This window comes from Corythoichthys intestinalis, chromosome 9 (genome assembly GCF_030265065.1).
Source record: "Corythoichthys intestinalis isolate RoL2023-P3 chromosome 9, ASM3026506v1, whole genome shotgun sequence".
NCBI classification, from domain to species: Eukaryota; Metazoa; Chordata; class Actinopteri; order Syngnathiformes; family Syngnathidae; genus Corythoichthys; species Corythoichthys intestinalis.
In genome coordinates, this window is record NC_080403.1 from 35,485,061 (window position 1) to 35,512,312 (window position 27,252).

General features: G+C 38.8%; 2 protein-coding genes across 6 annotated transcripts in view; both read left to right on the forward strand.

Moving 5' to 3' along the window:
* Positions 1-6,559, forward strand: part of sfmbt1 (Scm like with four mbt domains 1) — a 46,291-nt gene extending 39,732 nt beyond the window's left edge. For all 5 annotated transcript variants that reach the window (XM_057845427.1, XM_057845426.1, XM_057845428.1 and 2 more), the window contains 6 exons: positions 459-568; positions 814-989; positions 2,273-2,451; positions 2,673-2,897; positions 4,066-4,194; positions 4,277-6,559. In XM_057845427.1, coding sequence (XP_057701410.1) covers positions 459-568; positions 814-989; positions 2,273-2,451; positions 2,673-2,897; positions 4,066-4,194; positions 4,277-4,417 — 960 coding nt within the window. In that variant the 3' untranslated portion in view covers positions 4,418-6,559. The remainder of the gene's footprint in view (positions 1-458; positions 569-813; positions 990-2,272; positions 2,452-2,672; positions 2,898-4,065; positions 4,195-4,276) is intronic.
* A 1,039-nt stretch (positions 6,560-7,598) lies between these two features.
* Positions 7,599-27,252, forward strand: part of stimate (STIM activating enhance) — a 34,845-nt gene continuing 15,191 nt past the window's right edge. The window contains exons 1-6 of the mRNA XM_057846107.1: positions 7,599-8,493; positions 21,741-21,789; positions 22,033-22,128; positions 22,254-22,375; positions 23,036-23,148; positions 27,035-27,112. Coding sequence (XP_057702090.1) covers positions 8,298-8,493; positions 21,741-21,789; positions 22,033-22,128; positions 22,254-22,375; positions 23,036-23,148; positions 27,035-27,112 — 654 coding nt within the window. The 5' untranslated portion in view covers positions 7,599-8,297. The remainder of the gene's footprint in view (positions 8,494-21,740; positions 21,790-22,032; positions 22,129-22,253; positions 22,376-23,035; positions 23,149-27,034; positions 27,113-27,252) is intronic.

Here is a 27,252-nt window from a genome sequence, read left to right on the forward strand (position 1 = left end):
GTCTCGTTGCTGAAGCGGTGACAAAATCCGAACGGAGAAAAAAAAACTTAATGCACGAAAAACGTCAAGATTATGAAGGTACGGCGTACGCATTTAAAAATCAGTGCTGACTTGTACAAATTACGCCGAAACCGTACAACTTGACAGGTATGCACATCCACCACATTAGAACCCAATTCGTTATATTATTACAGGAATTATTTAATTATTAAATTATTATTCCGATTTTTTTTTTATATATATAATTTGTTTTACTATGTGTAATGGGAAAATCCTGCTCGACATTTGACCATGTCGACTTACAAACAAGGTACGAATGGAACGAATTAACTTAGTTTGTAGAGGTACCACTGTACTTCCTTAATATAGCTACATTATGACATCAATAAAGATAAACCCAGCGAATGCCCCAAAATACAGAAAACCATCAATTATTACATGTTTTACTTTTAATTCAGGTTTTGACTCTTCTCATCAACTCTGCATACAAGCCAAGCCGAGTGCTAAGGGAGTTGCAGTTGGATCAGGAGAGTCGCTGGCAAGGTCATGGAGAGACTCTCAAAGCCAAGTGAGAGGAAACACATTTTCGTTTTATTTTCCACTCGTAGTATTAGCTGAAATTTGTGCCATTGGGAACTGAATCTGAATTGCTAACTAAAATAGCTGTATTGAAAACTTAAATTTGAATTATGCGATTACTCCAGCTCTTTTAAGAAAAACAGGAATAGTCCAAGTGCCCTCAGCTCTAGCACACATGCTTTCTTGAAATTGTACTCAGAACACAAGAGAAATAAGTGCTACTCTCTTTTTCAGATACAAGGGAAAAAGCTACCGAGCCACAGTGGAAATCGTCCGCACTGCAGATCGAGTGGCAGACTTCTGCAGGAAGACTTGCATCAAGTTAGAGTGCTGTCCCAACCTGTTTGGACCTCGTATGGTTCTGGAGCATTGCTCAGAGAACTGCTCCATCCTCACAAAGACCAAGTACAGTAAGTAGGATCAACACATGGATGGAGATGCTGTCCCAACATTCGTGGATTTTCCAATGTGCGTGTGCATGTGTGTAAATCACAAATCTGGAGATGTTTTGGGCATACCTGTGTGTGTGTGTCTATCTAATGCAGTGTTTTTGAACCTTTTCTGAGTCATGGCACGTTTTTACATAGGCACACCACAAACCAAAAATGTTCCAAAATTACTTCCTGTACAGTATATTTAATTATCCAATAATTTCTCAATATTTATTCTAACGCAGTGTGACTTGAGCCTGTTTAGATGAACACAAAGCCGATATTCTGGCTGGAATTGAAGAAAGACTCACACGAAGCTCTTCTTCAACAGCTCTTTGTCTGTTTTTATTTTATTTATCACAGTTAGGCTTGAAAAGCTCAGACTTATCTGACAGTGACTTTAGCAATGTCTTTAACCGCATCAGGGCCGAGCATCTCGCTGACAATTAATTTGCAGGCAGGTAGTATTAATTTCTCTGCCAGAGTGTGGGACTTTTTGAATTTAGCAACAAGTTCAGTAACAAGGTAACTGGCTGTAAAGGCTTTCTCATTAACTTTTAGAGTTTTCAAAAAAAAAAAAAATGGCCTGTTTCTCTGTTTTCACAAAGGTGAAAAAAATAATCCATCGACTTGTTTTGAAGCGACGGGTGTTTTGTTTGGAGATGACTTTTAAGGTTGCTTGGCACCATCGCGCTGTTGAACAGCTCCTCGTGTCGCGTTCAAAAACTGCTCGGAATTCTAGCCATCAGCCACCTTACTGTCCTCGACAATGTGTTGGAATTAAACACAGGGGGAGGATTAACGGTCGTCACATATGGATAAAATAGAAGGAACACTTTTGTGTATATCGACACTTGATGAGTTTAATCCAATGACGTACAGTAGACGTGCTGGGGTCTGCATTGTCGTGGACAGCAAGGTGGCTAGAAATCCGAGCAGCAAAACCTCCCACATTTGCACACAACCGAAACTTTCTACCTAGTCCTTCCTTCTGCAAATCCACCCGACGACATTAAAAAAAAAATTAAAAAATGCAATATTGGATAATTTCTCGCCTGACAATCTCTCAAGGCACACCGGTTGAAAAACACTTGTCTAAAGGTTCCCCTGCAAATATTTGTACTTTAGGCCTACTTTGCTATTTACATTCATATGATAAGTGTTTGTTTTGTATGATAAATTCTCATACAAAACTTGAATGACGACAATACAAGGTCAGGCTGGCATGCATGCAGTTTTACAGTCTGTTGTCTTGCCACCAGCGTATTACTACGGAAAGAAGAAGAGCAAACGTGTGGGCCGTCCGCCTGGAGGCCACTCAAACCTCGAGGCTGGAGTGAAAAGAAGGGGAAGGAGGAGGAAGAGAAGGAAGCAGCTCTTTGTGCATAAAAAGAGACGCTCTTCAACATCGGTCGATAACACTCCTGCTGGCTCTCCACAGGTGAACTCCCTTCCCATTTGACATTTTGTGTACAGTTGGTGCAGGCTTTTATTATCATTTCTTTAGCCATCACCATGTTGGCTAAAGTTTTCCATTCATGATTGAGAAAAACATGAAAAATACTTGAATATCTAATTTGTAGGATGATCATACAGTATCTGTACCACTTTCATTGAATCTGTGCGAACAGAGCATTAACCTCCTTTTTTTGTGATTTACAGGGAAGTGGCGAAGAAGAGGATCTTGATGAAGATGACTCCCTAAGTGAAGACTCTGGCTCAGAACTGCAGGATGATCTCCAAGATGATTCTGAACAATCAGTAGAAAAGTCCCAGCCTCCCACACCGTCCCCATCACCACCTACTACACCCAGACCCACACGTCGGCGCAGGAAACCCCGTTCGCCCTCTTTCTCTGATGATGAGAACCATCCTCCTTCACCAAAGGTAGTAAGGAATTTCATCTCTTTTTTTCTTATGTGGTGTGGTATAATTTTGTCAAATGTATTTATTCTGTGGGCAGGTAGGATAAATGTTGGGCCTTTTAATGTAGCATATCAGTGTACAGCATTTATCATAAACGAAATCATAGACTTTACCATCAGTTGACAAGACAGCTTCCACACCTTCCCTATGTCGTAATGTCAACAGTCGTTTCTACAAGTTCCATAGCAGAAGTGTTTACTCGGCATGTTCTTTTTTGAAAGATTACCGGCAGAAAACAAGCAGTACTAACGGGTTGTATGCGGGGTCACTTCTATGTTGACTCCCTTCCGGTTTACGACGTTGACGCCACGCAGCCTTGCGATCTAACAATAACATTTGTGCGGTCGGCTATTGAGTTTCACTAATGATTTCATCGATATGAACTAGGGCTGTCAAACGATTAAAATTTTCAATCGACATGAACTAGGGCTGTCAAACGATTAAAATTTTCAATCGAGTTAATCACAGCTTAAAAATTAATTAATCGTAATTAATCGCACTTCAAACCATCTATATAATATGCCATATTTTTCTGTAAATTATTGTTGGAATGGGAAGATAAGACACAATATGTATATATACATTCAACATACTGTACATAAGTACTGTATTAGTTTATTTTAACAATAAATCAACAAAATGGCATTAACATTAACATTCTGTTAAAGCGATCCATGGATAGAAAGACTTGTTGTTTTTAAAAGATAATGTTAGTGCAAGTTATAGAAATTTTATATTAAACCCCTCTTAATGTTTTCGTTTTAATAAAATTTGTAAAATTTTCAATAAAAAAATAAACTAGTAGCTCGCCATTGTTGATGTCAATAATTACACAATTCTCATGGTGCTGAACCCATAAAATCATTCGCACCCAAGCGCCAGCAGAGGGCGACAAAACTCCCAAAAAAACACAAGTAACAAGTGCACATGAGCCTGTGCTGTCATTTTAATCTGTTTGAGCGGGGTATGTGCATTAATTGCGTCAAATATTTTAACGTGATTAATTTAAAAAATTTGTTACCGCCCGTTAATGCGATAATTTTGACAGCCCTAATATGAACATCAAACTAGTGTATTTGGATTTCCATTGGACAGCACCACAATATGTTGGGTTGATTTTATTTTGCAGACATCAAAGACAGAACCTCCTCAAAAGTTGTGCTTAGACACCAGCCCACTAGAATGGAGCGTGACTGATGTGGTTCGTTTCATCAGAACTACGGACTGCGCACCTCTAGCACGCATTTTCATGGATCAAGTAGGACTTACACACAGAGACGCATGCACGCAAGTGTTCTTCTTGTTAACGCTAATCCAAATGTCATATTTTTTGTCTGTAGGAGATCGACGGACAGGCTCTCCTGCTGCTCAACCTGCCAACTGTGCAGGAGTGTATGGACTTGAAGCTGGGACCGGCCATCAAGCTGTGCCACCACATTGAGAGAGTCAAACTGGCGTTTTATCAACAGTTTGCCACGTAGCTGAAGGACCATAAACAAAAAATGGACTATATATTAATACAGTACTTTAAAAAAAAATCATTTCGCATTTAGATCTTGCTTACACTGGATATCCTCCTAAACACTGAACTATGTGGTGTTGGACAACAACAGAAGGAAGCTAAATAAGCAACATTAACTTTCAAGTTCCAAGGTGTTCAAGAAAGAAAGGACAAAATAGTACAAAAGTACAAGTTCAAAAAAATGCTGCACAGGGTAAATAAAACCCTATTCAGGAAAGGACTGAAATAAAATGAAGGGTTGCCCTAAAGCTTTCCTCTAGCTATAAACTCTCAGTGCCATTGATGATAAATCGTCCAATCAGGGCCTGTAAGCTGTGAAGTTCAGTTAAGACTGTCACTAGACCTCCAATTATATTTGGACCAGGAGGACTTGCTGTCCTCACAGTTCAAATGGTTTGGACGTCTCCCACGGTCAATGGCAGATATCGAGTTAAGGGCCTACAGTACAAATCCAGTCCATTTTCTCACAAGCTCACCTAATGTAATTTTTGCTCAGGAAAATGATACTGGCATTCATTTTCAATATCAGTCTGTTTTTGAAAAATCTGTAAATATAAGTAGCTGAAACGTCCCTTTGGATCCACTAGAATCTGTGATGTCACAGAAAGTCTGTACACCAAGACTGACTGCATTAAAAATACGTGCAGGAACTTTGAAGTATTGACAAGGTGAGATCACTGATGTCTAGCCTCAGCAGTTTAAGAATAATAATATAATAAAGGAGTCTATAGCATCTTCCTCAAGCTCGATGCTCCTGTCCGTCCAAACAGCTGTTGCCATTGACAATGATAGATGTCCAATCATGTGGCTCCTTTCATCCTTGTGTTGCGAATTTAAATGAGTTTGAGACTAGCAGAACTCCAAGTGTTACACATTAAAAATATTGGACATCCATCACCAATGGCAGTCAGTGAGTTAACTTCTAAAATCAGACAGCTAAAAGCAAACACGATGCATCACCTAACCAAACTCCTTTTCAAATTCACAAGGATATGCACATTAGAGTTTATCAAACCCGGCGCATAGATGGCGAAAAAAAAAAAAAGCACACTCACAGCTACTGTAGCCCAGTCCAAATATCAATGAAATGTGCTCTGGTCCTTACACTTAAGATTAAAAAGTTTGTTCCACAGCAATACAAATTGATCAAAATTTCGTAAAAACAATGGATGAGGGGGGTTAAGTTCAATAGTGTGCCACAAAACTACAGTCTGACGTGAATTCTGAGTCCGTTTCAAGAACATTTTTCTGCAGATAATTTTTAGGACTATGAAGTGCCAATGTTTGATGCATAAAAGAGGCCCTTTAAATTGTGTTTTGAATACAAGGTAATTTTTGAGGCTGTCAAAAAGCCTTTTTTTTTTTAAAATTCATTTTTTGTCATACATGCTTGTGAATGTTTGATATTGTTGTGTCAAGGCTGAAACTGCTTTCCCCCTATTCTGGTACACTCATACACTATTCTAGCCAAAGTGTAAAAAAAGATGGTGTCAAACTGGATGTTGTACGTCATGGATATAATGTAAGCACTTGAAAAAAGCAAATCTCCTTACGTTCAAAAATTCCAACTGTGCATTGTCACAGCACTTGTCAATGTGAAGTCAAATGCAATACACTTTGCAAAAACATCTTGAAATGGTCATGATAGGGATTTTCATGAAATGATATGATCTGCTTTAATTGAAAAAAATGCTATTACTGTAGTTATAATACAGGGGTGTGATGCAGGCACAAGTAAATTCATGCAATGTATAGCAATACAGATTTGTGACGTATTAGTGTACACAAATATCTTTAGTGCAACAGGGTACTTAAAGAATAACTGCGGTAAATACTCTTAACAAGCAATGTGGAAATATTCTATAAATGTTTTATTGCACAGAATATTTTAAACTTTCAATCAGACATAGTTTATTTGGAGCAATATTCCCATGATCATTGGAGCCAATTTACACCTAATTTATTTTTTGATTAACGTAGCGTTATGTGAGAAATTAACCGACTGATTTAAATCATTGGGACGCTATGTAAAGAATGAATCATTCAATAAACGTGTTCCTGTTGTTATTTACTGTGATTTTTTTTTTTTTTTTTTTGGCTTTCACATCAAAAAACCTTTAGATTTAGGGGCAAAAAAAAAAAAAAAAACAATGCTCAAGTAGGTCGAAATCCAGCGTAAAGCTACGGCACCTTAAAACATGTACCGGTATTTTTTTCTCCTTGAGATAACTGTTGTTGTGATTTGGTCTAAACAAATAAAGATTGATTTGATTTTATTTGACTTAGAACACATCCATAACTGAGCAGTATGGACATGCAGGTGACAATGTTTTTTTTTCGGTAACCTATTGCGGTTCCTCGGTTTTATTATTCATTCATTCATTCATTCATTCATTTTCCATGCTGCTTTTTCCTCACGAGTATTATTATTATAATTATTCTTTGTTCCGCAGCCCCTTTGAGCTCAATTTGACCTCCTTAGAATGCTTCAACATGCACCAAAATCGGCGGGCAGGTCAAGACAGGTGCAATGTTTGATACTTTGTAAAGACAAATTCCAAATACACTATGTAGCGACAAGCGCCCCCTAGCAGTCATTCTTTGTCCCGCCAATGCTTTGACCCCCACAGAATGCTTCAAAACTCACCAAACTCAACAGCCAGGTGAACACTGGTGAAAACTTAGATAAAATGTAAATTAAAAAAAAAATAATTTAAAAAAAAAAAAAATCTAAATATGCATAAATGTGTGTAGCGCCCTCTAGGAACAAAACCAACTTTTTTTTTTTTTTTTTAAGATGAAAGTGGAGGTAACAACGCAAAGGTTAAAACTTAGAACACATCAGTACTATATGAATGATGTACCATACGCGGTGCCCAGACTGCCATTAGTACTGCATCCAGTTTTCTTTGGGTGGGCAGAGCGTGTCTGTGGGTGGGCACTGTCCACCACGGACCCCCTGGTAACGCCCCTGCAATCGATACTTTTTTTTTTTTTTTTTTAATTCGCTGTTTAAGCATTTTTATTTAAAGAATAAACAGCAATTGAACAAAGTATTCTACTAATTTGGTATCAGAAGAAATGGATATAGCTGAGAACCCTTTTTGTTTACTTCATTTCCCAGAGTACCTTTCGCGTATGCTTTGATGTCACGTGAGTTTACATCTGTCAACATGAGTGGCCACTGGGCTGTGTAGGGAAGCTGCAGGATGCAACCGAGTCATGTCCTGCAATTTATTTTTTCCCCACATATTTTGTGCACCTTCTGGGAGCCAACCGAACAAGCACTCTTGTCGATTTTTTTGCGCGTAAACAAGTGCTATCGACGTCTTCAACAAGAAACGGGGTTTGTTTATGATAGCTTAGCCGGTTCTGAATAGTTAGCCTTGCAGCTAAGTAGTGACGCTAGTAAAGATGCATCACTCTGACTCTTGTGCGATTTTGGTCGCTTAGTTCTTCTCTCTTATTTAATGAGCTTATTATTGAAGTAAAAAACATGACTACTACATCTAAATCACTTAGGTTAGGCTCAGTGACTCGGTTGAGTTGCTGAATCAATGTCCGCCGAACATTTTTAAGTTGCTCTAGATGTTACAGAACGACGTTAATTTAAAAGTTCCCGGTTGCTCTTTGAGTTTAGAAGTATTTCAGTCATGTCTGAATCCGGAGAATAAGCATGAGAGGTCTCCAGCTCTTCCACAAGATTGGGCCGCTTACTCTATCGATTAGCTGACCAACATCTGCCGTAGCCGGGGAGGACTGAGTAGTCCACGGCCTGTGAGGCAGGAGAAACATTCCCAAGTGTCTCCCCTCATTATTTGGTCCATAGTTTTTAAACGATGGCTGATAGTGGACTGCACACACTGTCCGAGCGGAGTGACGGGGCAGGACTGTCTGCAGTGTCCCTCAGCAACACGTCCTCGGGCCCGACCTCTGCAACTGATAGCAGGGGTTGTGAGAATGGCGCACTGATGGACTCGTTTGGGATCTTCCTTCAAGGACTCCTTGCAGTAATGGCTTTCAGCATTCTCATGTGTGAGTATGGCCACACGCGACTGACTCAAAACTACACAAATCTCTTACGTGTCACTGTGGTCTTCAGATTTGTCTTCCAGGGACAAACGGTTGCCATTACAATCAAGGGCGTAGGTTTGCATAGGGATGGGAGGGATATAACACTACCAACTTGTCAGAATGCTGAAATTGCCCCTATCAACTTTTAAGCAACCTTATTTGCATTATATAATGAGTTCAGTTGTATATCTACAGTAATTTAGATTGTCTTACCATATGTTGTAAGAATATAAATTACCCAAACATTATGAAGTGAATTACTGTACTTTCATTATGGTCAGTTTTTCCCCTCAAACGCACATTTGATTGGCTGATGACTTGAACACACACACACGCATTCACAGCTCAACAGAAATACAACATGCTGCCTCCGCCCCTTCTAAGACGAGGGATATTTGAGGTTTTTTCCCGCTAGCAGCAGCCGCTGTAAGTAACGTAAAAAGACATCAATGTTGTAGAGGTGGGGAACACACCGCTAATTTTGCTACTGAAAGTCTGACCTGCATCAGAGATAGCATAACATTAATCTGTGTGAATTTCTCGAACTTTAGGAGGAAGATGCGTTGAGAGAAATGTCCTTATTTATGTTTTTTACTGTTAACGTTAAAGTGTGAGAAATGTAGTGAACTAAGGCTTACCCCTTTATAGATAGTTAACTGATGATTAACAAGGTAGAATTTCTTGTATATGTTCAAATATTGTAATTTAGATTTGCTAATAAAATTCAGACATTTATTCTGGAAGTTTTCAAAATGTTTCTTTGGTAGTTTTTGAAAACAAAGGTTTGAATCGGTGTATCACCAATACAAATGAGTTAGTATAAGTCAATACAGATTTATTTTGCATTGATCATTTAGCCTATCAATTAATTAGGTTCATATTGGTGAGAAATGTGGCCCTGACCCCTGTTCACCCAGTCTGTTTAGTCTTAATGTCCCGTCCCCAGCAAAAAGTGTACATAGACCAAACCTATGCCCTTGATTACAATTAAGGCTGCAGCTATCGATTATTTTAGTAGTCAATTAATCGAAAAACTAGTTAGTTCGAATAATCGAGTAATCTAATCAGGAACATTAAAATACCTGAGCTGAGCCTCAATCGGTATAAAAATCTATAAATAAATGAGGATGTAAGAACAAGTAAAGAACAAATCGCTAACTTACATAGCAAAAATCCGCTAGCTTAAATGTTATAAAATGTTAACTTTTTTTTTTTTTTTTTTAACAATGCTCTTAAAAAATGATTCAAACACATATTTCCACAAATACCACAAACAGCTAAATATACCTATAAACTAAATTACGAATGCATTAAAAAAACATTAGCTCAATCAAAAACTTACCTTATGTTGGTCTTAGAAGGGAGCAGCGGGATTGAGCAATTTTAAATGAGTTATGTCTTATTCACTAGAGCTGGGAATCTTTGGGCACCTAACGATTCGATTACGATTACGATTCAGAGGCTCCGATTCGATTATAAAACGATTATTGATGCACCCTCCTCCTTTTTTTTTATTTTTTATTATTATTATTATTTTTTTATAAATGTTTTGTACACTAGTTCCAAAATTGTTCAAAAATACTCTCAGGCTAAACCAAACTACTATTTCAGTATCAAGTTAACACATAGGAGTAAACAAATATACAAAAATAACAGTAAATAAAAAACTCCAGCCCCCATTCTGTATCGGCAGCTTTAAACTACATTCAATTAATTTAATTTTGTGAATCAACTGTTAAAGTTGTTAAAATTGCTCCCGTTATTCCATAATTTCCGTTTTGTCTATTTTCGACATGTGAAAGTTTTAAAACTATTTTAAAGCTAGATTCAACTCAATATTTTACCGATTTGGGAGTATTTTCGATAAAAAGTTAATTAGGTTCGCTACAACAGCCTTGCGGGGAAGTGTACTGCTTTAAGATGGCGGCCGTTTACTAACGCCCGCATCTAGCTTTTTGTAGATGTGCTGCTAACGCTACCGAATCTAGAATGCATCTAGTCCTATATAAAGGATATCTACCGTAACATTATGTGGATGTACTTTGTAGCAGCTTTTCGGCAGCAGTCAGGTATGTTGTTGTCTTTTTTAATCTCGTGGCATGAGTTGAGCTAGAGCCGTGAATCGGAATTTGGATGTTTGTGAATCGTGCTCGAATCTTCCACGGCCGAATCGCGAATAATCTAAGAATCGGAAATTTTGCACACCTCTAATATTCACTGTTGCCACTGAAGGGCAGCGTATCCACCCAAATCAATAAAACTAAATGCAAACACTTTCAAAACAAACCATTACAACACTAATCAAACGAATACTCGAACCAGCAAAATTTAATTCGAATCGTTTTTCTAATCCAATTACTCGAGTTATTGTTTGTAAATAACACACCGCAAGATTCTCCAGGGGAGCTGAGAGATAAGGAGTTTGGGTGAATTATTCCCCCAAAAATATATTTTTGTATCTGCAGTGTCCATTCTCAGGTCCATTTGACTTTGAGTAGGGCTGCACAATATATTGTTTGCACATCGCCATCGCAATTTGCTCATACGCATTAGTCCGATCGCATGATGTTGAATTCTTTTTTTTTTTGTTTGTTTGGTTTTTTTTCCTTCGTAAAATCAGCAAGCGTGCAAAGACATGGCCTCCTGGATCCCATATATCAGAGCTGGGTAGAGTAGCTGAAAATTGTATTCCGGTAAGAGTAGCATTACTTCAAAATAATATAATTTAAGTAAAAGTACCCAGATAACAGAGCGACATTGAACAAATGTTGATTTTCCATCAAAATCATCAGTATGGTTGACATCGAAATTTTCGACGTCAAGTGACGTTGATACAACAATGTTCTAGGGTATGTCAGGCGATGGTGGGGTAATATTGTTTTATAGTTGATAAATGACAAATAGTTGATTTATGATTGACCGGGAAATATGATTGAAAAGTCATTGAATTATGGATGAGCGGGCATTTTCAGCGTTGTTCCAATATTATTAATTGTCGAAATTACGTTTAGGTTTTAAAAGGTTTTCAACATTCAAACAACATTAATTGAGGGTGCAAAAGTGACGTTGATTCAACGATATGAGATAGACAGTGGAATATTGATCCAGCATCTTTCCAACTTCGGTCTGCTGTCTGGGTAGTCATCATCCAAAAACGTACTCAAGTACACTTTGGAAAACACTCAGGTGACTTGAAGTTTTCGCTCGGAGACCCCTAATATGGCTAACTTTCAAAATTGTCTGATATGCATGTGTGATACATCATTGGAAAGCTTAAAATCTCAATTTTTGGGGGGAAGAAAATTTTTAAACAAGAAGGCATTTAAAAAAAAAAATAATAAATTAAACAGCAAAACCCTATCTGGAGGTGAGAGCATGCGAGAGCAGAATTACAGACGCCATGACTTAAACGAGATATTATCGCGTACTTACCTTGTTTCGATCCAAAAACTCCATGTCGCATGTATCACTGAGTGTCGAGACACAGCTGTGAAAGGCCACAGCTGGATTTTGGGAGGATTCTATGGGTGAAACATGGTAATATAACAAGGGTTGCGATGAAGAAATCGCAGACATCAAGGAGTGGTTGAGATTTTCTTATTCATATATATTCCCTTTTAAACGTTTTTTTTTTTTTTCAATTTTTCTTTGGATCGATTATCAGCTAAGATATCGGGGCAAATGTGACAATAACAAAAAAATACAATTAAGAGGTAGTTATGAGGTAGATATCTGTGACTTTTTTACAGACGCCATTTTTTTCATTGTGACGTAGTTTGTTTAAAAATTTGAAATATTCGGGTGAATATATATTTTTAAACAAAATATTAGACATCAATAAATGATTCTAAGCTAAAAAGGACAGAGGTTTTGAATAATAAATATGATTACTTACGTTGTTTTCATGGCTGGGTTCAAACAAAAACAACGTCTGTAAACAGGGGTTTCCAGGGTAAAACGGACAAATTAAAAATAGTTCGGGGGCTTAATGCTCCATGTATCTGCTATGGCAGCATATAGACATATTGTTCTATCAAACACAACAGTTGTTTTGGCTTAAAATACAGCAGTTTCTTTTAAAGAGGATTGCAAGAGTAGAAACTGCTTTTTCAGTCTTGTCTGTGTTTTCCGCCACACGTAAAAAAAAGTATTTGGTGAAAAGAATACTCAAGTAATTAGTAACATTTTGAGTAACCGCTGACAATGTTTGATTTTTATTGTTATTTTTTTAAATATGTTTTTTTTTTTTTCTCAGCACCTACAGTAAATACACCCCCAAAAGGTTCAAGGAACTGCGGATAGTTGCTACAGTACGAAAGCACCTATTGGCCACTGTGTCAGACACCTTTAAAATTTTGAATATAAATTCCAAGGGCAGAAGAAACTATACACCTGCCCTTTTGTAAGTACACTTGCCAAGTGTAAATGAAAAGATCCTACACTGCTGGCCAAAAGTATTGGCATCCTTGCAATTCTGTCAGATAATGCTCACTTTCTCCCAGAAAATGATTGCAATTACAAATGCTTTGGTAGTTACATCTTCATTTATTTTGCTGGCAATGAAAAAAAACAAAAGACAATGGAAAAATAAATCATTATAACTTTACACAAAACTCCAAAAATGGGCCGGACAAAAGTATTGGCACCCTCAGCCTAATACTTGGTAGCACAACCTTTGGACAAAATAACTGCAAACAACCGCTTCTGGTATCCATCAATGAGATTCTTCCAATGCTCTGCTGGAATTGTAGACCATTTTTCTGTGGCAAACTGCTCCACGTCTCTAAGATTTGAAGGGTGCCTTCTCCAAACTGCCATTTTCAGATGTCTCCACAGGTGTTCTATGGGATTCAGATCTGGACTCATTGCTGGCCACTTTAAAAGTCTCCAGTGCTTTCTCGCAAACCATTTTCTAGTGCTTTTTTAAGTGTGTTTTGGGTCATTGTCCTGCTGGAAGACCCATAACCTCTGAGGGAGACCCAGTTTTCTCACACTAGGCCCTACATTATGCTGCAAAATTTGTTGGTAGTCTTCAGACCTCATAATGCCATGCACACGACCAAGCAGTCCAGTGCTTGAGAGAGCAAAGCAACCCCAAAACACCAGGGAACCTCCGCCATGTTTGACTGTGGGGACCGGGTTCTGTTCTTTGAAGGCATTGTTTTTTTCCCCTGTAAACTCTTATGGTGATGCCTTTTGTCTCATCTGACCAGAGAACATTCTTCCAAAACGTTTTTGGCTTTCTCAGGTAGGTTTTGGCGAACTCCAGCCTGGCTTTTTTATGTCTCTTGGTGGGGTCTGCTATGGGGTTTGCTATGTAAGTGGGGTCTTCCTGGGTATCCTACCACAGAGTCCCTTTTCATTCAGAGGCCGACATATAGTTGTGTTGGAATTTAGTCCCCCCGGCCAAAAGCTGCACAGAAACGGCGGCAGCCAAACGGAAATGGTGCTCTGCTGTTTACCGCCCCCGTGAGCCAAACCGGGAGGAAGCAAAACTCGCGTTCCTGTGTTAACCCTTTGTACTGACTCCATCTTCCAAAAGTTTGAAAAAGACTCACCGAAAGCAGGTTGACAATTTATTCGTCGACAATGGTCAAAAACAAAGCAAAAACAGACGACTGAGGGACAATGCTAAATCCAAAACAAGGCTACATAGAAAATGTTTCCGAGCAGCAAATCTGTGTTATCTCAGTGTCCAGTGTTTTTTAAGTCCGTGGTGTAGGAGGCTGGGCCGAAGGTGTGTCCAGGCGTTGCTTTTGGGACCTTCCCTCTGTAGCCGGTTTAGGTTCGTGCGTGGATGGGACGTGGTTGCCACAGCGACAGACGGTGGTCTTGACATCCCAAGCGCCCGCTATCAACTTTGTTATCCGGGCTGGCGCTACTTGTTTTAGGACAAAGCGCGCTGGTCTTTGTCCTTGTTCGTTGTCGGGAGAACTGATTGCCAGAGTTGGTCCGTCAATCTTGCTCGTGACACACACGTTGGGCTTCTGTGATAAGATTGCGTTGTGTATCTATTCTGTTTCTTTAAACTATGGTGTGCTATTTATTTTACATGACGTGTGTTAGAATAGTGCAGTCCTACAGAAAAATATGAGAAATGATAGTATTCCCTGATTAATTATATTACATGTGTTCGAGTAATGCAAACAGTTAGGAGGTGCCTACGAGAAACGGTACCATTTTTCCTTCTCCCCCTCATGAGCGCCGATAAGGTGATTCACTTTACTGTGTTCAAGGGCACGGAGTGAAGTCTGCCTAAACTATAGTTAGATGAATGTGTTAGACTAATGCAAAGAATTATATGGTGTGTGCGAGAACGGTACCTATTCCCTTCAGTTGACACTGTTGTACCTTCGGACTGCAGGACAGCTTGAACTTGTTTCGATGTTAGTCGAGGTTCTTTATCCACCATCCGCACAATGTTTTACTGAAATCTCTCATTAATTTTTCTTTTTCGTCCACAGTCCACACTCCGTTCCACAGTGCCATGGGCATAACACTTATTGATGACACTGCTCACAGTCTTCTCAAGTCTTCACACAGTTCTTTGGTCTTCTTTCTTTTCTCCATGCTCAATGTGGTACACACAATGACACAGGACAGAGGTTGAGTCAACTTTAATCCATTTTAACTGGCTGCAAGTGTGATTTAGTTATTGCTACCACCTGTTATGTGCCACAGGTGAGTAACAGATACTGTTAATTACACAAATTACAGAAGCATCACATGATTTTTCAAAGGGTGCCAATACATTTGTTCGGCCCATTTTTTGAGTTTTGTGTAAAATGAGAGTTTTTTTTTTTTCCATTTTGTGTTTTTTCAATGCAAGCAAAATAAATAAAGATATTACTCCCAAAGCATTTGTAAATGCAGTCGTTTTCCTGGAGAAATTGTGCATTATGTGACAGAATTGCAGGGATGTCAATACATTTGGCCAGCACTGTATACTTCATTTCTTCTTTCCATTAGTAAACGTTTACACACGCTAAAGAGGTTGGCCTGCCCAAAATAAGAGAGCATTGCAGTTTGAAACTGATTGGAAAGAGCCACTTAACAAGAGCTGTATGTCCATTAAGTCAGTGTCTGGCACGGCACTGAAATCTGTGTGACTAAACGACTTTGTCCTATCACAGTGTAGACTCTTGTAAAGACTGCACTGAGGAATGTTTCAGTATGAATTTTGCTCTAAGCACCAGTATGAGCAGGAAGTGTACGGTGTGTGGCAGGGAGAGAGGCCCAGCTTCACACATCCCAGCCAGGGTGTGTACAGGGTGTGTGCTCTCTGAAGTCACACTTTAGTACTCACAACATAACATCACAGCCTGGAGTATAAATTCACCTCATGAAACACAATAAAACTTTAGTAACATTGACGTTTCACTATATTGTAGATGGACAAATGTAAATGAAATGGTAGTTTGGTTACAATTAGCTAAAATGTAACCTAGTTGTCATTTTAAATTGTGTAAAAGTATGAAGGACACCTCTAAATTAGTTATGAGCTCATCGGGTTGCTAAAGAAAACCGGGCAGAATTTTGGTCTGTAGTTCTGTTGTCTGTTGGTGTCTGTTTTTGCAGAAAACCAGTTAGACTGTGTCAAATTGTGGGATTAGAGGAAGAACTTCTCTCAAGCACTTTCACGACAGACAAAATTAGAGGTGTTCATGTTTTGAAATGGAACTTGATCATATCTGCATAGTTAATGCAGTCCTGCGACTTCTGATGGATTTCGTCCTGGTGGGTAGGACTGAACGATATTGGAAAAAAAACTGACATTGCAACTTTTTGGGGGTTTACGATATGCATTGCGATTAGGCATGTGCAAATATGAGATTTTGACGGTACGATAACCTTGAGCAAAAATACTGCTATTTCACAGTATTACGCTATTGCAATTATAGCTTCAAAATGTGTTATTTTGAGATGTATGGGTTAAAAAATAAAAACTTTTTCCGAGATTTTTTTAATTTTATTTTTCAGGACATATTTGCAAATTGGAACCTGAATATAATGTTAAAAAAAAACAAAAAAAAAAAAAACATAACAAATATTCTAAATCAAATTAAAATCACTAGAACTTAGATTTCCCACAGCCAAAGCTCAGGTTGCTCAAGATTAGAGCAAGAACAAAAATAATGAAATAATAAAAGTAAAAACACTCTTAAATAAAATTAAAATATATCTACTGTACGACTTTTTTTTTCCAGGGGGCAACAAGCTCAAGTGAAATTTCGCCATTTTCAACCACTGTGTCAACTCCAGTCTACATGTCATGTCTTTGTGTTAAAAAGACATAAAGAAGTTATTAAGTTAAAAATGTATAAGTTAGTTAAAATGTAAATATTGTTGTGTAAAGGTTTCATCTAAAAAACATTGGGAGTGAGATCTCTCCTTGTCCAGCGAACGTGCATTTGTGCTTTAGCGCAAGATCATCTGCCCCAAATAGCATCTTTGATGTTATCCCTTTTCCTTCATTCAAGCTTGGTTCTCAGTGGCCGTGAGATTTATAACCTCGACGAAGTTGCTCTCGCAGCTAAGACTAGGCTAACATTCGTCTTTGTAAATTTTTAGTTAGTTTGTATTTTGAATTTAAAAGGAAAATGTGTGTTTTGTTTTTGGCGAACTTTGTCATGGTGTTCATGGATGACTTCCTCACATTCTGCTGTGTTTGTGCTAATGAAGCTACTCGCACGTGTAAAAATACTATTGTACAACGTTTTAAATGTATTCGTTTTGTTTATTTCAGTTAACCATGATTTGAGACGTCCATAAATTCAAGAAAAGTACGCCGTGTGTTTGAAGTGTTTCTTTTTTTTGGTTCGCTGGCTGTATAGACCCCAATCACCAACGTCACACAATCACGTGATCGCTGTATTGTGCCGCCATATTGTCCGTCATTGTGTGTCCGTATTGTCATTGATCGTAGTTTCTAAAGGTAGAATCACTTGCAAATTATGGAACCCCTGGTGCTTTAAGACGCTGTAAACTCATTGGATGAGTTGCATAAAAGCCGTTATTTGGAAAAGCTTCGGTCGGTCCAGTCGGCAGATCAATATTTGATGCCCAAACCGATGTCTCCTCCCGTCCCATGCGTCAGAGCTTGTCCTGAGACCACAAAATTTCCATTCATATTCCAGTTTATGTCACGATGTGGAGTTGGGTACCCAAAATCGGCACCGGCCCGAATATAAACCGACATTTGGTCAGCTGAGCGTCACCGTTGTCAAGATTGTAAAATGAAACTTGATCGACAACGTGCCAGTGTGTGCCGAAAAATAGCTGCCCCGCGTGAAATGTGCCCCCTGACGTGAAAACATCAAATGTTTTCATGGATGCATTACAGAAATGGATTTATGACTGTTAGATCAGTTTTAAATAATTAAATTACACAAAATATTCGTACTGTATTTTAGTAACAAATCGTGGACTGGGCCACATAACCATCTTTGAACAGAAATGTATTAGTCTACAGGTTTTCACAACCATATCCCAATGACAATCACACAGGTATGACATTTATTAGTTCAAGCAGAGTAAAATAATACATATTCACGGTACAAGAAAGTCGTTTCCGTGTGGGTGCACCCGTCAGGGGGGACATTTCACGCAGAGCGGCTATTTTTCGGCACAACACCTGTTGTTGCGCTCACCTTCTTGCTGCGCGACCGTGGCGACGAGCTTCTTAGTCTCCGTCTGATGATGTCTGCGATCGTGTTGGCATCATATTGATGTTTTCGCCGCTGTCTAACGGCTTCATGGACCGAGATAAACAAACCGTGTTGCTTTAGAGACTTGCCCTTTTAAAAATGGGCACACAGCAACTACTAAAATGACCGTTTATCAGGCATGAAAATCTCTCACCTTTCGGCGAAATTCGCCGTTTTGAAGTCAAAAAGGGCGACCTACATGAATTGCGTCGATCCGAGGAGAAATTATTTTTGGGAGGGGGGGGGGGGGGTCGGGAGGTTTTATTTAATTATTATTATTATTATCATCATGTGAATAACTTAATACCTAAACTGATCGGTTCTTTAAAAAAGTGACACGGACAGTCAGCAAATCCTTCTAGATGCTTCGCTGACGAGAACCAATCATCGGCCCAAGCTGCGGGCCATTATTCCAAACGCGCGCACTCCTTATGTGAAACAAGGAGTGCTCGGCGAGCCTTTGGTTGCATTGCAAAGCTGCGAAAACAAAAAAGCAGGCCTAATCCACACCGGGGCAGACCAGAGCGCAGCATACACACCTGCCTGTATTTGCCAGCAGATTGAATTTGGTGAGTAATGGTTTCAATCGTTTTCACATTTTGCGATATAAAAAAGTTAATGCCATTCGTTGCAGCTTGCGTTGAACACTGCCAGAGCTAGCCAAATCTCCCATGAAAAAAATGGCTCCCGTTAAATTGGCGTCAAGCTTGTGTATTTAGCGGTAATATAAACGAAGAAACACACTGTTGAGTCAAATTAAGCGGCATGCTCTCGGATTGAGGGGTCGCCTCGCATCGCTCCCGTCGTCCGCCTTAGACGCGTTATTTTCGGCTGGGACTTGAGCTGACGGCCGGTGTCGGCACAACACCGGCCCGACGAGTGGTGGGAATGACTCTTAAAGCTTTTCAGAAATACAGGGATCCCTCGTTTTTAGCGGTTAATGGGGACCAGAACCCGCCGCAATAAGTGAAAACCGCGAAGTAGCGCCCCCCCCCCCCCCCCCCCCCCACATTTTTTGTGTGTGTGTTCAATGTATTTATTCAGGTTTTACATTGGAAAAAAGATACATATATATAAGACATGTTTTTTCACTTTTTTCACCAAAGTATCATTTATAAATGGTTTTCAAGCACTTCAAAATGTAAGAATTATGATAAGTTTTAAACATGTTACTGCCCCACCGAATTATTTTTAAACAAGAATAAAGTAGTAAGAAAATGCTTGGCTTTATTAAATGCTTCATACTGAGTCTACTCAAACCCTCTCAGGCTTTGTTAAACGGTGATTGACACATGTGCAAAGTTTTTCTTTTTATATATATTTTTTGTTTGAAGCAACTTATTTGATTGAATAATAAAAACACAAATGTCCTAGCCAAAATGTGGCCCAAACGCAAAACAACATTACTTCAATGGAAAAATTTGTTTCGATCAAGAAAAATAGTTTTCAAATGCTTTTTTTGTCTCAAATTTATTTTGCAATCAAAACAATGTTTTTTATTGAAGTGACTTTTGGGATTAAAAGTATAACTATTTTGATTGAAGCAACTTTGTTTTTGATAGAAGTAACTTTGTTTTTTGATTGAATAATAAAAACACAAATCTACCTCCATCGTTATTGAGAGAGAAAGAAATTAAGAAAGCTTTAAAACTAAAAGCCACCGGGGAGTTTTTTTTTTTTTTTTTTTTTTTTTTTAAATATTTATATTTCATTACATGGACATGCCTCGTAGGGAAAGGAGATTGAGGGATAAAAAAAGGAGTTGGATGAGGCTGCTAAAGGCAGCGGATACCTCATCAGCTGGGTGAATAGCAGACCTGGTAAGAACAGGTTTGCAAGGATAGTCTGGTATTAAATACAATTATAAACACTATTACAATGTTATTTTTCTATAAGATTTTATGTCATTGCTTTATTAATCATTAGGTGCTAGAGTTGTTAAGTATGGATAATAATGAAGTAATAGTTTTGAGGAAAACTGTGCTGTTGGTGGCTCAGTGACCATCTGATGTGGTTTGTTATCAGATGAACAAGTTGAGGAAGGAAGTTTTGATTCAGAGGTTGAAGGAAGAAAAGAGCTAGACTGACTGAGTCACAGCCAGAAAGTGTGGATGACAGTTTTGATTTCTATTCACTGTTGCCCCCTCCCAATTAAAGTATGTCACAGTCGCAGCCAATTATTATCTAAAGCTGGTTAAAATTGAAGTTATGTTGTTTTAAGGTGTATTAAATACTTGTTCATGTGCCCCTTTTGATCTACGAGCACCCGCCCCTCCACCGGTCTCTGCACGGCCCTACTGAAACACAGTGTGGGTCGACAGAGCTCAATATTTTGTTGGGGTGTACAGTGTACTGGAACATATTTCCTCCACACCCTTCTCACCTTTTTAACCCCTGACCCATTTTCATGCCTGGTTTATCTTCTCTGTTACTGCAACCAACCGCCACACATGCCTTCACCATTTTGATTAATCAATGTTAACGATTATCAGGAAGGTTTTTGGGTTCATTTACTAGGTGGTGGGTGATTCCTTAGACAAGCAGAAAAACGCAGTAATAGGAGGAATCTACGTAGCGGTAATATGTAAACACGATGAGCTGACGGACAATATGGCGGCACCAGTCGGGGGCGGAGTTGTGACGTAACGTGATTGGGGTCTATAGCAGACTAGCGTCACAAAACACAGCAACAACCGGAGAGGGAGGGGTGAGCGCTGCCGCTCCAAGACACTGCATTTTTGGGAAATGTATAATAGCGAATACCTATGACGGAAAATTTTAGTGGTTTTGAAACCATGACGTTTTCATACAACGGTAAACCTTTAAACCGGTAACCGGCATAAGCCTAATTGCGACATTAAAATGAGAGGAATTTTCACCTGATGACTTGAATAGCTGTGTTTGGGAAGACTGGTTGACTCACCATTACAACATTGCATTCATATAATACTTCAAATCCTGGCTAAGGGAGTTCATCTGTGAATGATGAATACTGCTTTATATTTTAGGGCCATGTCTCTGCTCACTTGCTGCTTTTAGGAAGCAAAAAAGTTTACATGTTCATGAAAAACAAAAAACGCGCGTTCTGCGATGGGACTATTTTGTATGTGCACATGGCGATGTTCAAACAATATATTGTGTAGGCCTACTGATGGGTCACTTTTCATATTGTTAACAATTGTTTTCTTTGATATGTGGTGTACAGTGGCTATGAACTCTACTATATAAGCTGCACACAGACTACTTTTCATTGTGTCAAAGTGTCATTTTGTCAGTGTTGTCCCATGAAAAGATATAAATATCTGCAGAAATGCGAGGGGTGTACTCACTTTTGTGATACACTGTATATAAGAGGTGTGGCAATATATCAAAATGGTGATGTATCACGATACTTTGTATCCCAAACATTATCGATATGCTGCCAAGAATCGATATATCATTTTAAAATGTTTAATCAGTTGCTTTATCACAATAAGTGCATCATATCTCATTTCTGCACAGTGAAACGCCTTCGGGAGCCCAAACATGAGAGGAGACCCTGGAAAATCTGGTATGTTCTTTGGTGCAAATATTCCACAGATTTGTCCGAATGAAGCCCACAATATTATAAATCATACAAAGGTTCTGCAGTGTCCATGCATTCAATATGAATGGCTGATACATTACTATGAGAGATGTTCTACTGTTGGGTGTGGTCCGCCTGGATGTAGCTGCCAGTCATATTGCTGAGCATTGTGATTCATCGTGCACAAATAACACAACAATACTTGAAAGAATATAATTTGCCTTTTAGGTTCCTGGATACTTCCAAACAGGCTATTGGGATGCTCTTCATCCACTTTGCTAATGTTTACCTTTCAGACCTTACTGAGGAGGATCCCTGCTCGCTGTAAGTCACCCCCCCCCTTTTTTTTTCTTTTTTTTTCCAATGTGTGTGTAATGTAAAATTGTGCATTAGGTGAATCAACATCATCCTGACTCGATGGCACTTTAGAACTAATCATTGTTTCCTAGATACCTCATTAACTTTCTATTGGATGCCACTCTTGGCATGTTGTTCATCTACGCTGGCGTACGAGCCATCAGTGCAGTTGTGGAGTGGAGGCAATGGGACTCTCTCCGCTTTGGTGAATACGGTGAGGTGTGTGCATGGGTCTGTGTGTGTGTGTGTGTGTATGTGTCCTGCAGTGGATACTTTTAATGCCACTTATGTCCAACAGAGGGCAGGAAGCACTGCAATGCTTTATCAGTACTCCCAACGTTGCAGAACAGATATACAGTGGTACCTCTACATACGAATTTAATTCGTTCGAGCAGGGTTTACCCATCAGAATACATTATAATTTGATCAATTTGTTCAAAAGCCCAAAAACCTATGCTAAATTCTTCATAAATACTGCTGGTAGTACAATTACTAATAGCAATTACACATAGCAAAACAAATGAATTATAAATACAAAATGGAATAATAATAATAAATGGAAATTAATAAGTTTTTATTGTCACCCTAACATATAAAGCATGGTGAACAGTGGTAGGAGAAGATGGCTTTGAAGTGCAAAGATGCTGATGGTCCTAACATTCAATGTTTCTAAGTTCCCAACAGAACCTTAACAACCTATTCACTGTAATAATTAAAATTATGCGAGGATAGATTAGTGATAAATGGCGGTACCTTTTCACTACAAATTTGGCTTATGTAAAATGACCTGGACCTCAATTTTTAACCAAGGACTCCCAATTAGAAAAGAAGTCTAATACCTTACTTTATTTTGATGTTCTTTTGTGTTGTTTAGGCGAGCCTATCCAATGCACAGCATGGTTGGGTCAGTGTATTCTCTACATTCTCATCATGATGTTTGAGAAAGTCCTGATAATGCTGGTCCTCCTCATCCCCATATGGAAGAAGGTCAGTATTTAGTATATTAGATGACTGATGTCTGTGTACCTTGCTGTCACATCACACTTCGTGATGTCATTTTACTTTAAAAAAATAAAATAGCATTAAACCGGTAGTTAGCCTAATTGTTTTCAGCCAGCCTGAGTGGTGTGGCCCGTTGGGATTTGGGCACTTCTTTTCCGCACTGGCTACAGATTTTCCTGTTTAGTATCCAAACCACTTAGTTATCCCTCTCCATGTACACTGATCCAGCTAGCATCCTAAACCCTGTTACGATGTGATGAACTATTTCCGGAGCATCTTTGCACAGCCTGCACCTTGGGTACACACGTATATACGTACATTAAAAGAGTGTAACAGTATTTGTATTCGTCCTGTACCGTCGTAGTTTGGGCATCATGGTTTGGTGCACGTAGTCAGACGGCGAATACGTTTGCGTTTAAATAAAAAATCCAGGTCAGAGCCCTGTCCTCCTCCACTCCAGGGGGCAGTAGAGGTAATGCGCCTAAACCAACAATACAAACAAAGCGGAAGTTCAGAATTTTTGACATTAGGCTTAATCTTCAATTTAGCGGAGGTTTAATTAGTTGGTGGAGTTTATTTTAACAACACTTGATTTCCGGGCAGTTTGCAAGTTATTTGTTAGTTTCAGGGCTCCGGAGTAGCTACGCTAACGCGAGTCAATGGGGCCAACTTAGCATGCCAATTAAAAATGATACAGTTGTACTAACAGATCCAACATAGTCAAATAAAATCAAAACACAGATCATTGTTCCAACACACCCATGCGGCAAAGACATTGTCACACTAAACTGCCGTAATTCATTTTATTCTGCAGGTACTATTTTTTTTAGATGCGTAATACGACCACAATAGAGAGGAGTGCTTCGGCCACTTGTGCTCACGCTGCATTCAAGAAAGGTAGGAAGTTGGACTTATCCCGCTCGGAGGGTACCAGTTGCGACCTCAAAGCATTTCAAGCGAATGTAAACAGCAGATGGCTGATCACGACAAGTTGTTTTTTATTTTGGCCATCAAAAGACATTTTGACCTCCGACAAACCTGCTTTCTCGTAAGCAATCAAATAGCGGAGACGTTCCAATGATGTTTTTCCAAATAGGAGGTTGGAAACCCTGACTTTCCACCTTCCTCGAATAGCAGCTTCAGTCTGCTGAGTTAACTGATTGCCTGCAACATGGCGACATTTGCATTTAGAGGCTATGGAAACGGACAGAAGAAATGGGCGAAGGAAAGTTTCCACATATTCCCTATGAAGAACGAGGAACAATATAAACTGGTTACTTGCTGCTGGCTACGACGTAAAAAATCAGCAGTGAAAAAAAATGATGTGATATCACTCCCCCCTGCTCCTCTGCAGAGTTTAGGGATTACAAATGTTGCTGTTCATACTGCAATTATTGACATGCAATGATAAGTTTTAATAACTTTATCCTGAAAACATAACCAACACTATCAACATCATGGCCCAATTGACTCACGCAAGCTTAGCCCCTCCGGAGCCCTGAAACGAACAAATAACTAACAAACTACACAGAATTTGTTGAAAACAACTCCACCGACTAATTAAACCCTCACTAACTCGAAGGTTAAGCCTGATGTCAAAAATCCTGAACTTCCCCTTTAAACTCAAAGTGCATTTTCACTGGCAGTTGCTTTACCACTCTCATCATAATGATTAAATTTGATAGGGCGGAAAACTCTTAGGGGACTTGAAGTTCAGCTCTTAGACCCCCAATTTGGCCAACTTTCAAAATTGTCCAATATGCACGTGCGATACATCATTGGAAAGCTTAAAACCTCAATTTTCTGGGGGGAAAAATTTTGAACAGGAGGGCATTTAAAAAAAAAAGTTTAACCCTATCTGGAGGTGAGAGCACGCGAGAGTGGAATTACAGACGCCATGACTTTAAAGAGATATTATCTCGCACTTACCTTGTTTCGATCCAAAAACTCCACGTCGCATGTATCTTTGAGTGTCAAGACACAGATGTGAATGACCACAGCTAGATTTTTGGGGTATTGTATGGGTGAAACATGGTAATATAACAAGGGTCGCAATGCAGAAATTGCAAACATCAAGGAGTGGTCAAGATTTTCTTTTTCATTTATAATCCCTTTTAAGCGTTTTTTTAATTTCTTTGTTTGGATCGATTATTTATCATCTTACATATCGGAGAAAATGCGACAGTAACAAAAAAAAATACAATTAAGCAATAGTTATGAGATAGATAGCCGTGACTTTTTTACAGACGCCATTTTTTTCATTGTGACGTTATTTGTTTAAAATATGTTAGTGGATAATCTTTTAAAGTCGTTTTTTTTTTTTTTTTAAACGAAATATGAGACATCAATTAATGATTCTAAGCTAAAAACGACAAACATTTTGAATAATAAATATAACTCATTACCTTCGTTTTATGGCTGGGTTGAAACAAAAGCGGTTGCGCGATGTCTCAACGGGGGTTTTCATGGTAAAACGGACAAATTAAAAATATTTGGGGGGCTTAATGCACAATGAATCTGCTATGGTAGCTTATCGACATATTGTTCTGTCAAACACAACAGTTGTTTTGCCTTAAAGTACAGCAGTTTCTTTTAAAGAGGAGTGCAAGAGCAGAAACTGCTTTTTCAGTCATGTTTGTGTTGTTCGCCATAAGCTATTCTAGCTCATGCTTTCTAGTTCTAAAGGTAATTTTAATGCAGGTACAGTAGCTAAGTATTTATATAGGTGGACTCTTGCTGATTTGAAAAGGCCTGCCAATATCAGTTTTACACAAAGTCAGTGTTAGTTGACTATCCTTAGTGTATGATTAAATAAAATTGAGGTACTAGAACCGCTCTAAATGTCATATATTCTTAATTTAATAATATTATCTTTATCATCTCATAATCAATTCCATATATGGGCCAATGATGTGACCACTCGAGGATCTCTGGGTATTCAATTACACTTCTCATTTTTGGATTTTACTAGCTCCACCCAGGAGCAGGGGCACTTCTTGTAACAAAACTTGATCAAAAGTGCATCCAAGTAGTTGTTGCTAATTTAAAATACTATTATCTAGGCTGCGTGTTGTTTGTGTGCTCTTAGAATTATCTTCATCACACACAGACTCTCTCCCACATGTGTTGACTGCCCTGAGGTTATATTGTCACTCCTGTGTAACTGGGTTTATTTGCAGAATTACGCAACCACTGGCCTGGTTTTCATGGGACCAAGTAAGAACCCATTAGATTTTCGGACTCACCCGACCTTTAAATTTTTCAGGAAGTGCTGTGTGTTCATTGGTTTTGGTGTGCACTCTACAGGCTGTCCTTTGACTGAACGCACAGAGGCTTAACTTTTTCCAAAGCTCAGAGCTCAGCGAGAAGCAATCTATCTCAAACAAACCACCTTAGTCAGAGTGGCTCATTCATTCTCAGTCAACACATACTACCCAACTATATCATGTACTATAGTAGTTTTTTCCTGTGCACCACCATCATTCATTTTTCTAAAGCTTGTGACACGGAGTTGACAATTTGACTCCAGTTACTGACCCCTTGTGCGTATTGTTTTGAGGTACTTCAACTTCTCCCAGTATGGCAACTGTCACTTAAAACTCTGCTGTCACAAGTAAATATTGACGTGTGTTACGTTTACCCTATTTTTCAGTCATCTAAAATACTACTACAAGATGTTATCAATTTCTATTTCCTATTCCCTCGCAGTTAGGTATCAGGTGTACAGAAGTTAACGCCTCTCCTCTATGGCAGTTGAATAATCAAATCATTCCTTGTACTGTACATGAACTGTGCAGTTAAAGGTCGAGACCAATAAAAGCTGCTTATGTATTTTTGCAATTCAAGTGTATGTGTGAATTGTGTATTTCAGCTGGCACTCCACAACCCTATAGAAAATCCAAATTTGGAACTGGCTATCGTCATGCTTATCGTTCCATTCTTCGTTAATGTAAGTAAGACGTTTCTCTCAATGTGTTTATGCTTTTTATGCATGCTTTTTTTCCCCTGCTCATCACACGTGATATTGTTTTGCTGTACTTTCATTTGTTATGTATATTCAAAATGAATGATGAGACATGCGCTTCTTTT